The following is a 12,641-nucleotide window of genomic DNA, read 5'->3' on the forward strand; positions in this document are numbered from 1 at the left end:
GCCGTGTGTACCGGGGGCAGGGTCCAGCCACCTCAATTGTACAGTGCCCCAGGCTTGGAGGGGGGTTTCCAGGCACTAGAAACCCCCCCCCCCCTCGGTTTGCCTATGAGCTGGGATGACGGTAGTCAATTCATTGTGAAAATGTCACGTGCAAAATGAGGCAAATATTCCATTAAATGGTTTTGAAAGATTTGCTCATCTACTTTACTATTAATGTTGCATTTTTCAAAACTGTATGACAGATGCAATTTAAGTATATATGGTACATTTATATTTCCTAAATGGCCACTGTCAGGAGAGTATGCTTGAAAGACTGGTTAGTTTCCAAGTGGTCAACTTACAAGTTAGAGTAAAAATCTTAGCCCTTGAGTCGGTTAAAGCTTATAAGACAGAACTGGACCTTGAAACAATGGTAACTTCACCTTTCAGAGTTTATAGATCACTGGACAGCAATTTTATGACATGTATTTATGACGTTTTACAGAATTTACCCCTAGTGTTACAGAATAATTTCCTAATTACAGTGGTGGATTCAAACTGCCAGGGAGTTGTTGAAGCCATAGGTCCTCCCTTATATATTTTGCGCCTAATTACCCACCAAAAAATAGTTCTGAAATATATTCTCTATTGAATTTTTTCTTATATTTCCTTAAAACACACAGCACAACCTTTACTCGAGTATTTTGATAAACAACCGGGCTTTGCAAGAGTCATGGGCTCTGGGCAACACCCCTATTATAATCCATTTATTGATAAATTAAATTAAAATAAGTTTTGATTTTTCTGTTAATGCCTGACCAATAAACTTGTTAGATTTATTGCACATTATTGTGCTGAAATTATGACAGGCAAATTGATGGTTTTCTAACACGCTGGTTTATTCACACACTTTGTAAGTATAGTTTGCACGTAGGCTGAGTTCCGGACAAGGGTGTGTCTGAAGCAATAGTCTCAAGCAGCAGGGTTTGAAGGAGAGGGAGAATTAAATACAGAGAATTAATTTAAATCCTGCTAAGTTCAAATTAGTGAGTTCTACATTGATGACATCTCGTAAGGATTAAAGGAAGCTTCTCATCTTATTGAAAGTAAAGTGTCCTTTTTTAGAATACAGAACTCTACATTATTTAGACACAAATGTTTATGGTCATTTAGGTAAGGGTTTAGAAGGATATAATTTTCGGGAACCGATTTAGGCAACAGGATGACTAGGCCCTTCAATGGGGCCAGAAAAAGCAATGGGAGGCCAAATACTTGTCTGCTCTTAGAGATGTGTGTAATGAAAACACCAACTGTAATTTGCCCACCATACAAACAGGGAATCCATGGACTTACAGCTGGCTGTGTCTTATGATAATGCGACTTCAGATCAAAATCTTCGCAAAAGCCACAGATAGATTGCACTTTTTATACTAGTAAGTATAGCGATATTAATATAAAAAAATGATTATACCTATAACTTATGGATTTATGTTAAACTATGAACCATTGCTACATCAAAAATATTTGCAAAACGATTTCAACATTTCAAAACCGAAACAACCTCCATGTAGACTACAACGAAACAAGAAATATATTACCTGTGTCTGTATACAGCATAGGACAATAACCGGGTATATGTGCCTCAACATCTTAAACTGTCGCCTTCAATCCCTGAAGAAAGAGACATAGGTTAGGAGTAATCCACTGGTGTTCGCCTTTGAACGTTGACTAGCAAAAAAAATAATCTGCTAGTGAATCTCATAAAACTAGGTTCAAAAGTTGAGCCAAGAAAGAGGCTGGCTGAGGAGATGTCTATTGAATAAGTAGGAAATGTCAGTAAAACAGTAAAACAACCTGACGTGGATGATGCATTATTGTCCCAGCCTAGTCTGTTAGTTATCTATTAATTCATATAGTGGGAGTGATTTACATGACTCCTAGTAACGTAGCAGCTCTATGTATAACTCACCTGTCCATGGGTTCTGATTTCATTCATTGTCAGAATTGATATTTTCGTTACTCAATCATTACTAATCTTACACAATATTAATTTTAGTACTAATTAGTATTTACTGCAATTTAACCATAATTTTAGGATCCTAAGAAAGAGAATGCAAATGTTTATAAATGTTGTAATGGAGGGCCTGATTCATTAAGGATCTTAACTTGAGAAACTTCTTATTTCAGTCTCCTGGACAAAACCATGTTACAATGCAAGGTGTGCAAATTAGTTTTCTGTTTTGCACATAAGTTAAATACTAACTATTTTTTCATGTAGCATACCACATACGGTTTAAAGTTTGAATGGTTAGTGCAGTACTTGATATATAGTGTAGGATGTCATGTCTTGTACTTTATGCCCTGTATTGTACTAAAACGTATGCATGATCATGTCTTACGGTGTACTGTGTACACTTGAATGAAACGTATGAACTGTGTTTTTTGTACTTTATACAAAATAAAGCTACTTTTTCAATCAAAAAACTGTAATATGGACTGGTGCTCAGCCCCATGTATGGTGGGGTGCAGTATGTAGTTGGTTATTTACACTTGATATGGACAAAGACCAGTTTTGCAGACCTGCCGGGCACTTGAAATACAGATGAAAGACTTGGAATGGTCCCCACTGACTCTCCTCCGTAGGCCACAAGGTAGAACTAGTGCCAAATGCAGGCACCTGGAACATATCAGTACAATGGAATGGTTTTGGACTCAATCTTGACCTTTTGCCAAGATTTAGACTCCCTCTGGTCCATATTGGACCTAAACTTCTTCTGAATCTCTGCCAGCATCTCTCTGCCACTTGGAGACTCCCCTCTGGGTATGGCAGTGCTCACTCTAACACTGGCAGTTCCATCTGTGATTCTGGCAGCCCACTCTCGTAACCTGGCAGCTCTACCTGTTAGACTGGCTGCTGTTTCTGTAAGTCTGGCAGCTTTTTCTGATAGACTGACAGCTTTCTCTGTTAGACTAGCAGTTCTTTCTGTTAGACTGGCATATCTGCCTTCTATCTGCAGCTGAATTCTCCACAGTCCTCACTCTCCTAGCAGCTTCTGTGCTCCCTGGCAGGCTCAGTGGACTTAGTTGCACTACTTCTTCACCTCCAGTGGCTCCATAAGGTTGTGTCCTCGGTAACAGCTGCTCCTCCCTCGTCTATGGTCGCAGTCTTGAGCTTCTCCCTTCTTGGCGCAAATCTCTCTGCAAGTGGTGTGCTGGGATGTCAATTCTGGTCTCTTAGCTCCTTAGGCATGCTGGGATGTGCAGATTCCAGTGCCTGAGGAAGCATTGGACTGCCTCCAGCCTGCAACCCTTCCACCCCTGCCACTACCCTTCTAAGATCCAGCCTCCCAGGACAGGTGAGCAATGAGTCCAGGGGTTACACAAAATTGACACACTATAATGCTGGCCAATACACAGAGCTTTCTGTGATATTGCAGCCAGGTTAGCCTCATGAACTGTACTACATGCTTTCTAGAGGGGGTTCCAAGTACTTGATTTTGGGGGTGTGGACATTTGCAGTTTTTATTCATACAGGTGAACAAATTCATAGCATTTTAATACCCTCCATCAATACAAAGAGGAATATGACAGCAGTTACAGAGTAGGGGTCACCCATCTGTGATAACACTGGATAGCAGTATACAATGTGTTGCATGTTGTGATTAAATAGAGAAGTCTGTCTACTTACCTCCAGTAACCCTGGAAGGACCAACAGCTGCCACGGCTGTAACTAGTAACATAGTTTATGAATATTTAGGTTCATTTGGTGTTGGATTCGGGGTCACCAGTTTGCCTTCTCTCCCCAGTGCTAAAATTTTAAGTTACAGCTCTAACAGCAGCAGCTAGCAGCTAGCTTCCCAGTATTAACTATCCCTTTATGCAAATTGCACAGTAATATCAAAAGAAACAAGTTTATCCCTTTAGAAGTGGGCCATGGTTGCCATCCTTCAAGCCTGGATACCAGTAGGACTTAGGAGAACCTTCCCCAGACTCCTCCTCAACAAGGAGGGGAGGAATCATTGGATTGTGGTTGTACAACTCTGGATACAGGGTGGGCCCATAAGCACGGGTCTGTTTCGGGGCTTTATTATTGCTATTATTATTCTTTATATATATGGCGCCACAAGTTTTCTGCAACGCCATACAAAATACAAATACAATACAAACAGTAGACCATACTGTGTACAACAGTACAGGAGTAAAACCAAGACTCCAATAGCTCCAAGCATAGCCAGGACAGTGACGTAGGAGAAGAAGAAATGGTATTGTGACAGAAGAGCTGACATACTAAGCCGTAGGGTGGGTACACCATTGAGCTGCCTTTTACCTACTACGATCTAAAAGCTGTCTGAATGAATTTAAATTGTTTGCACTATGATGGTGAGTTTCATTGATGCTATCCTTCTTTATATTGGTGCTGGTATAATAAGTGATATAATATTATTATGTGGTGGCACAATTTGTATAAGGTGCAGATCCTGCACAGGCCAACTAAAAAGATACATTTTCCTATGGACCTACAGTATTTGCAGTTAATCCAGCTATGTAAAGGTATTCTAGCTTTATAAATATGCATTGATAACTGTACACACCAGACATCTGGGTCTTCATACCATGGTGGTCACTGTGGACAACGTCATTTAGATAACAAAGGGATGTCCCTGGGTGGGCATTACAGACAACTACTTATAACTGTGGCTGGAAACAGTTAGCTGACATCTGTACACCCGGGATACAAGGTTGATCCTAGGATGGTGCACCCTGGATACAAGGGCTTAATATAGGTTAATATTCACACATTTGTAATGGTCAAAATAAAGATTTATGTTTAATTATACATTGTGCATTAAAGATTCCATTACTCCACTAATATAATGTTGAATTATACATTGTGCATAATATATTCATCTGTCATCAATGCTAATGCACAGACCTGTTTGTTGCAAAAACAAAAACTTCCTTCTTCACAGCTTAGTAATCAGAAGCCCTGCTTCACTGATATTATAAATTTTCTCAAAATGTCACCCATATACAATTATATTATTTAGGAGAGAATGCAAAATACGGCTTTCTAGAAAAATGCAACAGTTTCTATTTTTTCTTGTAGTAAACTAGTACTGAGACCCCTTACGGTCTGGAGTTAAAACACTGCGTATTACTTTTTTGGCGGACCCCACTCCCTAGGATATCCAGCCCAGCGCTGAACAATCTGGGTTTGGTTATCATTATGGCAGGGAGACCCCTGCCGAGTGTCCCCCTGTTATAGTGTTTATGGGATTTTTAACCTAAACACGGGAGAGTTAGATAAACACGGGAGAGTTAGCTAAACACGGGAGTGTTTGAAATCGCAACAAATCGCCAGAGATGACCAGCGATTTTGAAGATCAGAGTAAAAATCGCAGCTCAATACGTCTGGCGACTTGGGGTCTAAAATCACGGGTTATCACCCGCGATTTGCCACAATTTTAAATCGCTGCAAAAAATCGAACCTTGATACATTTACCCCTTCTGGCTTTTATATGAATTTTTGCATGGAATTTGTATTTTTTCATGCTAATGCAATGCCACTAGGTAACAGTCCTACACCTGAATGTGTTCTCACTGTACACAGTAACATACTTAATGAAAAAAACATATAAATATCCACTACAGCTTTGTAACGCAAATATATTAAAATTGCATTTTTAAAAATTGTTCATAAATGTACTCTGATCCATTTACATATGTATTAGAAACAGGTAAATCGCTTGAAGTAGCCTGGGAAACATTGGTACAGGGTATTAAACTATTGAACTACAAGAATACCTGACCTTTATTTAATACCAATACTTTTCGTTTTCTTTACCACATATTGAACACTATATGGATATTGATAATATTTAAAGAGAAGCCAGAAAATATAGCCAAGCACACAATGCAAACACTGTTAGACAACTAGAGGGATCAATTCATCTTGCAAATGGTTTACCCAAAGGCTGATAGGCCACATTACTCAGCCCAGATCTCCTGCTTGCTCACGAAATTAAAGAAACAAAACTTGTTATTTCACACTCATTTTATATTAGTTTTTTTGTTTTTTTTTTATTAATCTGTCTTCTCCAATATCTAGTATTAGCTATGATATAATTCCACATATCACACATACTTCAGTAAAATTCACCTTTACAAAGATCAAATAGTTAGTTATCAAGTTTTGTGACACTCTCTGTCCTGCCTCTAGATATTGCATTGTGCTTTGTTTGTTATGCTGATAGCGGAACCCGTCATCATACACTATCTTACACAAATCATGCACTTACCTGAAATAATGGCCTGGTGTGTGAAATATGATAAGTTACCTGTCACAGTCAATAGCCTCTGCATACAGACTCGTCCCTTATGTTAACAATGTTTTATATTTTAAATCTGCTTCGTAACAGGCGGTTCCTCTTAGTTTCATTTAACCAGCTGACCTGTACTGAAAAATATATTCACAAAGAAGCATTTTAAAGCATTTTTTTTTCACGCTACTGGAAATAAGGAAGTGCATTTGCTACGTGCTTGAAATAGTCTTAAATTACTAATGAATTTGCTGTGAGGTGCAGAAAGGAAGAGCGTGGCTTGAGAAAGGTCTCTGTGGTACGAATGGTCCTGTAGTTATTTCAGTAGCCATCAATGCATGAAGAACATATTTCCATTTTAGCCTATTTCCTCTAAATCTGTCTGTTAGTTTGAAAAGGTCAAAAAAGTAAGTGGAATGATGGGTCTGCTTGAATGCCTTGTAAAGTATTAATAATATATATAAAATACTGGACGTCACATAATTAAATATGTCCACTATGCTGTCTTTCACCCTTCTACAGCAAGTTACCATGTTAGGAGACAAGTGCTTCTCAAAAGAGCAGACAGCGGGCCTTATTTACTTTAGGGGGAAAAATTGCCCTTAATCACAGCAACTTATCAGCAGTGACCTTTCATCTGTCTACTGCAAGTGAGAAAAATGAAGCCCAGCCAATGAGCACAGAAAAACAGCTTTTGCATAATATGTATGCATGATCTGTGAGCGCACTTCAGCGTGCTCACTTTTCCTTCACTTTTGGGACGCACCTTTACAAACTAACATTGCACCTATGTGCGAAGAGATGGAGAACTGTACAAAAACATAAACATCACATGATTGTCCAACTTTCTATTACTTTAGGGCCTCCCCTTTCAATAAATAAACTTTAGGTTTGCTGCTAAAATTCTGCTCGGTTTAGCCTCATTTATGGCATTAATCATGTCAGTGAAGAGATACAAGAACTGTTTATATTACATGTGGCAATTTTGTGAGTGTGAAGGCTTTTTATTTTATTTGCTTGGTGTTCACCTGGAAATGCACTTCTCCATCAAAATGCCATATGGAGGAGCAAAACTGGCCCTATTAAAACTATAGGACAAGACCCTAAGACCTCCAATTCTGAGCCAGATCCTCTGCAAACGCAGCTGTCTCTGCTTTGTAATCCTCTTGCCTCTGTGGATGTTTATGTGCTCTAGTGCAAATCCAGGCACACGGTGGGTCCAAAGCTGCTTTTGCACTGCAGAGTGGACAAGTTGTGCAACATAAATGACCATCAGTGAAAAAAAAGTCTGGTTATTATGTTTAATGCAAATAAAATGCAGTTAGCAATTTCTGTCACTGTACTGATTAGAGGATTCATAAACTGAGGCAGAGCTAATAATGTCACAGCAGCTCAAATGATTGCAGTCTCAGCTTTGTGACCTGTATTTGATCCTTTAGGACAATATTGCACATTTACAAATGTAATACTCTACAAATCACAGGTATATTACTGTATGCACTCATTCAGAAAACTATCCCCAGAGTGCCTCTGGGAAGTTAAATGCAAATTGCATCTGCTATTTTGGGATGGGCAAACTGCAATGAATGAACTAGAAGGTTCCAGGAGATTCATGGGGGAAAGGGAGAGAGCCAAAAAAAGGACTGGCCAGTGTGAGCAGTGATGTGTGTAACTGCAGGCTGAGCTAATGAAGGATCTTCTTACAAAGAACCACTGAATGCTATGGCTGAATTGTTGTCCTGAGGGATGTTTTCAGCCATCCCAGAAAAAAAGCACCTTTGCAGTATAGGAAAAGGCCTAACTTGCCACTGGCCATGAGATGTCAGCAGGACTCATATGAGGACAGATGAGTTTCTTTTGCTTTGTTAGGTTCAAGTTATTTAAGTGAGACACCAAACTGTGTTATTAATACCCCTGACCTGACCAGGACTGTAATATTGCTATTGAGAAGTGCTATAGCACTATCTAAGGAAGTGTTTGTTCCAGCCAAATTTACTGTATTTAAAGTTATCTGCAAGCTGACTGGGACATAGTGAGCAATAATTTACCACAAGAGTTTGTCTATATTGCGTCAGAAGTTTGATTCTATTGTGAAACTGCCTAAAATGGTTGCTGATGAGAGTTGTTTAACCCTACAGTTGCTGGGAGAGAGCTGCTTATTCTATTAGATTGCTAACACAGTCCTTTACATTGGATATTGTTTATTGTGCAGAATTGCTGTTGTTTACGGAGCTCAGGAGTCACGCATTTGTTGAGTTGATTTCTGATTTCACCTTGTACAAGTGAATAAGCTTCATGTGTCAGCTGAAACCTCCTTTAACTTATGGATTATAATTTACCCCCTTGGGTTTTGTATATCGTACAGTGACTCTACAGTCATTTCTTCTAAAGCATCTAACCTGAACCAGCTGGATTACTCCTTGTTGCATCTCTACTGATTTTTATATATATATATATATTATCTACTGCAGCAGCATGTAATGAAATGGTTTAATTAACTTTTAGCAACCAGTTCTCTCTTAAAGTATCTACCCAGTGAAATCCATTTCACTGAAGCACAGTGCATTAATTTAAAGTGGGATATATTTATTCAGTGACCTATGTGTTGTGTCTATTTATGTTTGCATATTGTATGTTGATGGGAATGTGGTATTACTTCCCTACACCACCGTTACTTATCTGCTGCTGTGGTAAAGCCTTATGCCACAATTGTGACGAAACAAGTGTGATAACCCTGTAACCATTCTGTTTCTCGTTTCTCACATAATGTGGATTATAGCAAGTACTTTTTATAGCCCTTCCTTTTGTTCCCCAGCTCACCAGACTACAACTGCATTGTCTAATTATATGTGGCTAAGTCGACACTGTAGCTCAGTGTAAATATGTATGTTGTGTATTGTTTTTGGTAGATATGGCAGTGAGTTTGTTATTCCTTGTCCTTAAAGTGATACCAGGAGGGTTATGGGTAAAGATCAGGTGGTGTCCAGGATACAGGTGAGAGGGCTGGAGCTGCATTCATTCTCCCCCCTCCTTCCTCTACAGGAAACATAGAACAGCTGGGGACCCTGTGACATCACAAAGTAGTGGGGTTAATTTTAGGAGGGGCTCACTGCTACCTTATCTTTGGAAGTAGGGGAAGCCAATTAGTATCAATTGTTCTCCTTAGGACTAGTCCAGACGTTCTGTCTGCATCCCAGCAGGGGGCTTCTGTGGAAGGACAGCTCATCTTCACTGCCCTCTCCACCCCCCCCCCTAGACCTGCACTGACCAATGGTCAAGAAGAATAGACCCAGGGGTTTGCCCAGGGAGGGGAAAGACAGTGGAAATTAGACCTGAGCTATAAGGAGCCACTCCAGGGGGGAGGGGTGTTCATTCTGGGATTTCATTCATGAAGAATGCAAGATCTAGTTTTTGAGTTGTCGTTCTCTACTAGAGTTTATAAATGCAACTGAGAGAGATTTATGGGTCGTGAAGTCTGGACAGCCAGGTGACTATAACTCCTTAAGCTAGTGGGGTAAGGGACAGATGATGTGGTAAACCTGCCTGCCATTTATTTACTGAGTGTACATAATATTCTAGTGTTGTTTGTATGACAATGAATGTATTGTTGTACTTTTATAACTGCATTTGCCTGAGTGACTATATGAATCCTAGAAGGTATTGGGTAGACTTCCCTGACATAGGAAGGCACTCGTGGGTGGCCAGCCAGCGTGAAGTGGGTAGCATTGGGCCAGAAAACCCAGTATCTTAACAACAAGCAAAAAGAATAAACCCATGAGTTTATGCAGTTTTAGCCCTTTGTTCCTTGTTTTATTCCTACACTACTGGGGGCATGTTCCCCTATCTACCATGCCACCGAACCTGTAGAATCCTTCCTTACACTACTTTTGGGGTGCCAACCATACACCCCATTACATAAGCGCAAAAATATGTGAACACCCCAATGGCTCTTTGTTTGCCCTAATTGTGTGCCAAGCACATTTGAAGATCCACACTGTCTTTCAACTTTTTCGGGTTTGCGGATGCTCTGTTATATTTGCATGGTGGAATAAGTAAAACCATCACTTAGAGGTGCAACCTGCTTCCACTTTAGGACCACTACCTTCGTTCATTTTTTCACTTAAAAGCCTGTTTGGTTTAACCTCATTTATTAATTTATGTAACCAGTCAGGAGGGGACATCGGGACTGTTTTTATTACGTGTCACTTTTGTGTGTTTGACATTTTTTATTACATTTCTTGAAGAACACTAGAAGGATTGTAGGGGCAGCACTCTGCTCACTTTGTATTCTTGTTTTTTTTTTCTCTTATTTGTATTGATCATTTATCATTTACCTATAATAACCAGTGACTGAATTAGGACCGGATTATATCTACTTACAATGTAGTGTAGTCGGGTTTGTTATCAGGGACAGCTACCGCAGTGGTTGGCTGGGGGTAGGGGCTGGCACATAAAACTCAGTCTAAGGTGGCAAAAAATGTAAATCTGGCCTTGATTGGAAGGTACTTGTGAAAGTATAAGGTGATGTCTGGTTTCTACGACATCTGAGCAGGCATAAAAATGCGCACACCCATAAGACTGGGAACACCTCCTAAATGAAATTATCCTGTTCTGCAGACGAAAATCTCATTTTTCGATTTAAGTGCAAAATTTTATGCAACCCTGCACCTAATCAGCCCTGAGAAAAAAGAAAAAACAAACACTTCACTCCGTCTAATGAAGAGTAAAAGAATGTTCACAGGTGCAAAAATAGTTTTGTTATGTCATTAAAAAAGACTTATACACCCGATTAGTGTTTTTGCACAATTGCAGATGAGCCTTATTGTCCTCAAGATCTTAGTAGCACAGCTGCAATGGAATGTAAGTCTAGCACTTAATGTATTTAACCTTCCTGGTTCATCCATGGAAATGTAAAGTTTTGGAGTTTAGTGGTTCTATAAGTAAAATATGTTAAAATAAAACAATCTATAAGTTTCATGTTGGTATAAGATTATTGGGGCCAAGGTAAGCTGTACTGATGTTCCCTCTGCATGTAACTTAATACTTACAGAATGACAATGTGGTTAGCTCAGTGGCATGTCATAGATTTGGTACCAGGTATAACTCTGCATATGGAACTTGTCACCAGATATAATATGCATATCCTATTTGGCATCAGAAATTGATATATTAGCATGGACACCTGTTATGGCACTACATGTTAGATTAGCACTAGACATGGTTATTCGTATTAGATTTGACACTGATATAGCTTGCATATTTGTTTTGGTACAAGACAGTGGTTCCCAAACTGTGTGCCACGGCTCCCTGGGGTGCCACGGCGATCTCGCAGGAGTGCCGCGGCCAGGGCCAGTGGTAAGCAAGGTGGGGGTAATTATTTTGGCTTTGGAGTACCTTGAAAAAAACCATGGAGACCCTAAGGGTGCCTCAAACTGAGAAAGTTTGGGATCCACTGGCACAAGATATGGACCTGCATATTAGCCTGGGTGCCGGCTATGACTCTGCACAAGGCACTGGACGTTATTAAGCTTTGTATAATTTACACCAGTTATATCTCAGCATATTACTGATACCAGAAATAGCTCACTATATGGTGTCGTCTAATAGGAGTGTGGGCATATTTGATAAGACCTGTTTATACAGAAGTGTGAGGGAAGTGTCAGTTATGAGTTGTAGAACATCTTGATATTCTAACCATGTAATTGTGGTTTTCTAAAGTGATCATTATTCTGTAAGTGTAAACTATAAGGGAATGGAGAACACTGGTCCCCTATTAAGCCATAGGGATTCCAATGCCATAGCATGTGATGCTATGACAGCGAACTGGCTTTATACCTAGGCTAAGCCAATTAATGAGTGCAGAACATGCTGTAAGTGATGCTGGTGGGGCTCTTTGCTGGGTATGATAATGATGGTCATTTGTTGGGTAAGTGGATGGTGATCATCTATTAGAATCTATAAGAATAGCATTCATTGTTAGGTATGATGTGCTATGTTATGCTGTCCAGTACGTATGTATGTGTCCTTTGAAAGAACACAGGTCAGAGTAAGCTAAAATATAGGTCTCCAGCCTGAATGCTTCCTGCGTTGGGTGTACTGGAATGTAACGTGTGCTCATTGATGCAAACTTTAATTTGGCCTTTTATTTAGACATGAAGAAATCCACATCTAGGTCACGATAACTCCCAACAGCTCCTCTTTTGGAAGAATACTATTTCCTTGGTTTCAGAATGCTCCTATCCATTCTCAGACATAGGGATCACTGTTCTCAAACCGGATCTATTGTATCACTATATGAGAACACAGCTGGAAATCAGATCCTACCAAACATTTAAACCTAGG

General features: G+C 39.7%; 1 protein-coding gene across 2 annotated transcripts in view; it reads right to left on the reverse strand.

Moving 5' to 3' along the window:
- The window catches only part of CDH17 (cadherin 17), a 322,180-nt gene extending 320,401 nt beyond the window's left edge, over nucleotides 1-1,779 (reverse strand). For both annotated transcript variants that reach the window (XR_012692911.1, XM_075213793.1), the window contains exon 1: nucleotides 1,578-1,779. Coding sequence is in view for 1 of the 2 variants with exons in the window: in XM_075213793.1 (XP_075069894.1) it covers nucleotides 1,578-1,628 (51 nt within the window). In the remaining variant the exon portion in view is untranslated. The remainder of the gene's footprint in view (nucleotides 1-1,577) is intronic.
- Nucleotides 1,780-12,641: the final 10,862 nt, after the last annotated feature.

This window comes from Mixophyes fleayi, chromosome 5 (genome assembly GCF_038048845.1).
Source record: "Mixophyes fleayi isolate aMixFle1 chromosome 5, aMixFle1.hap1, whole genome shotgun sequence".
In the NCBI taxonomy this organism is placed as follows: Eukaryota; Metazoa; Chordata; class Amphibia; order Anura; family Limnodynastidae; genus Mixophyes; species Mixophyes fleayi.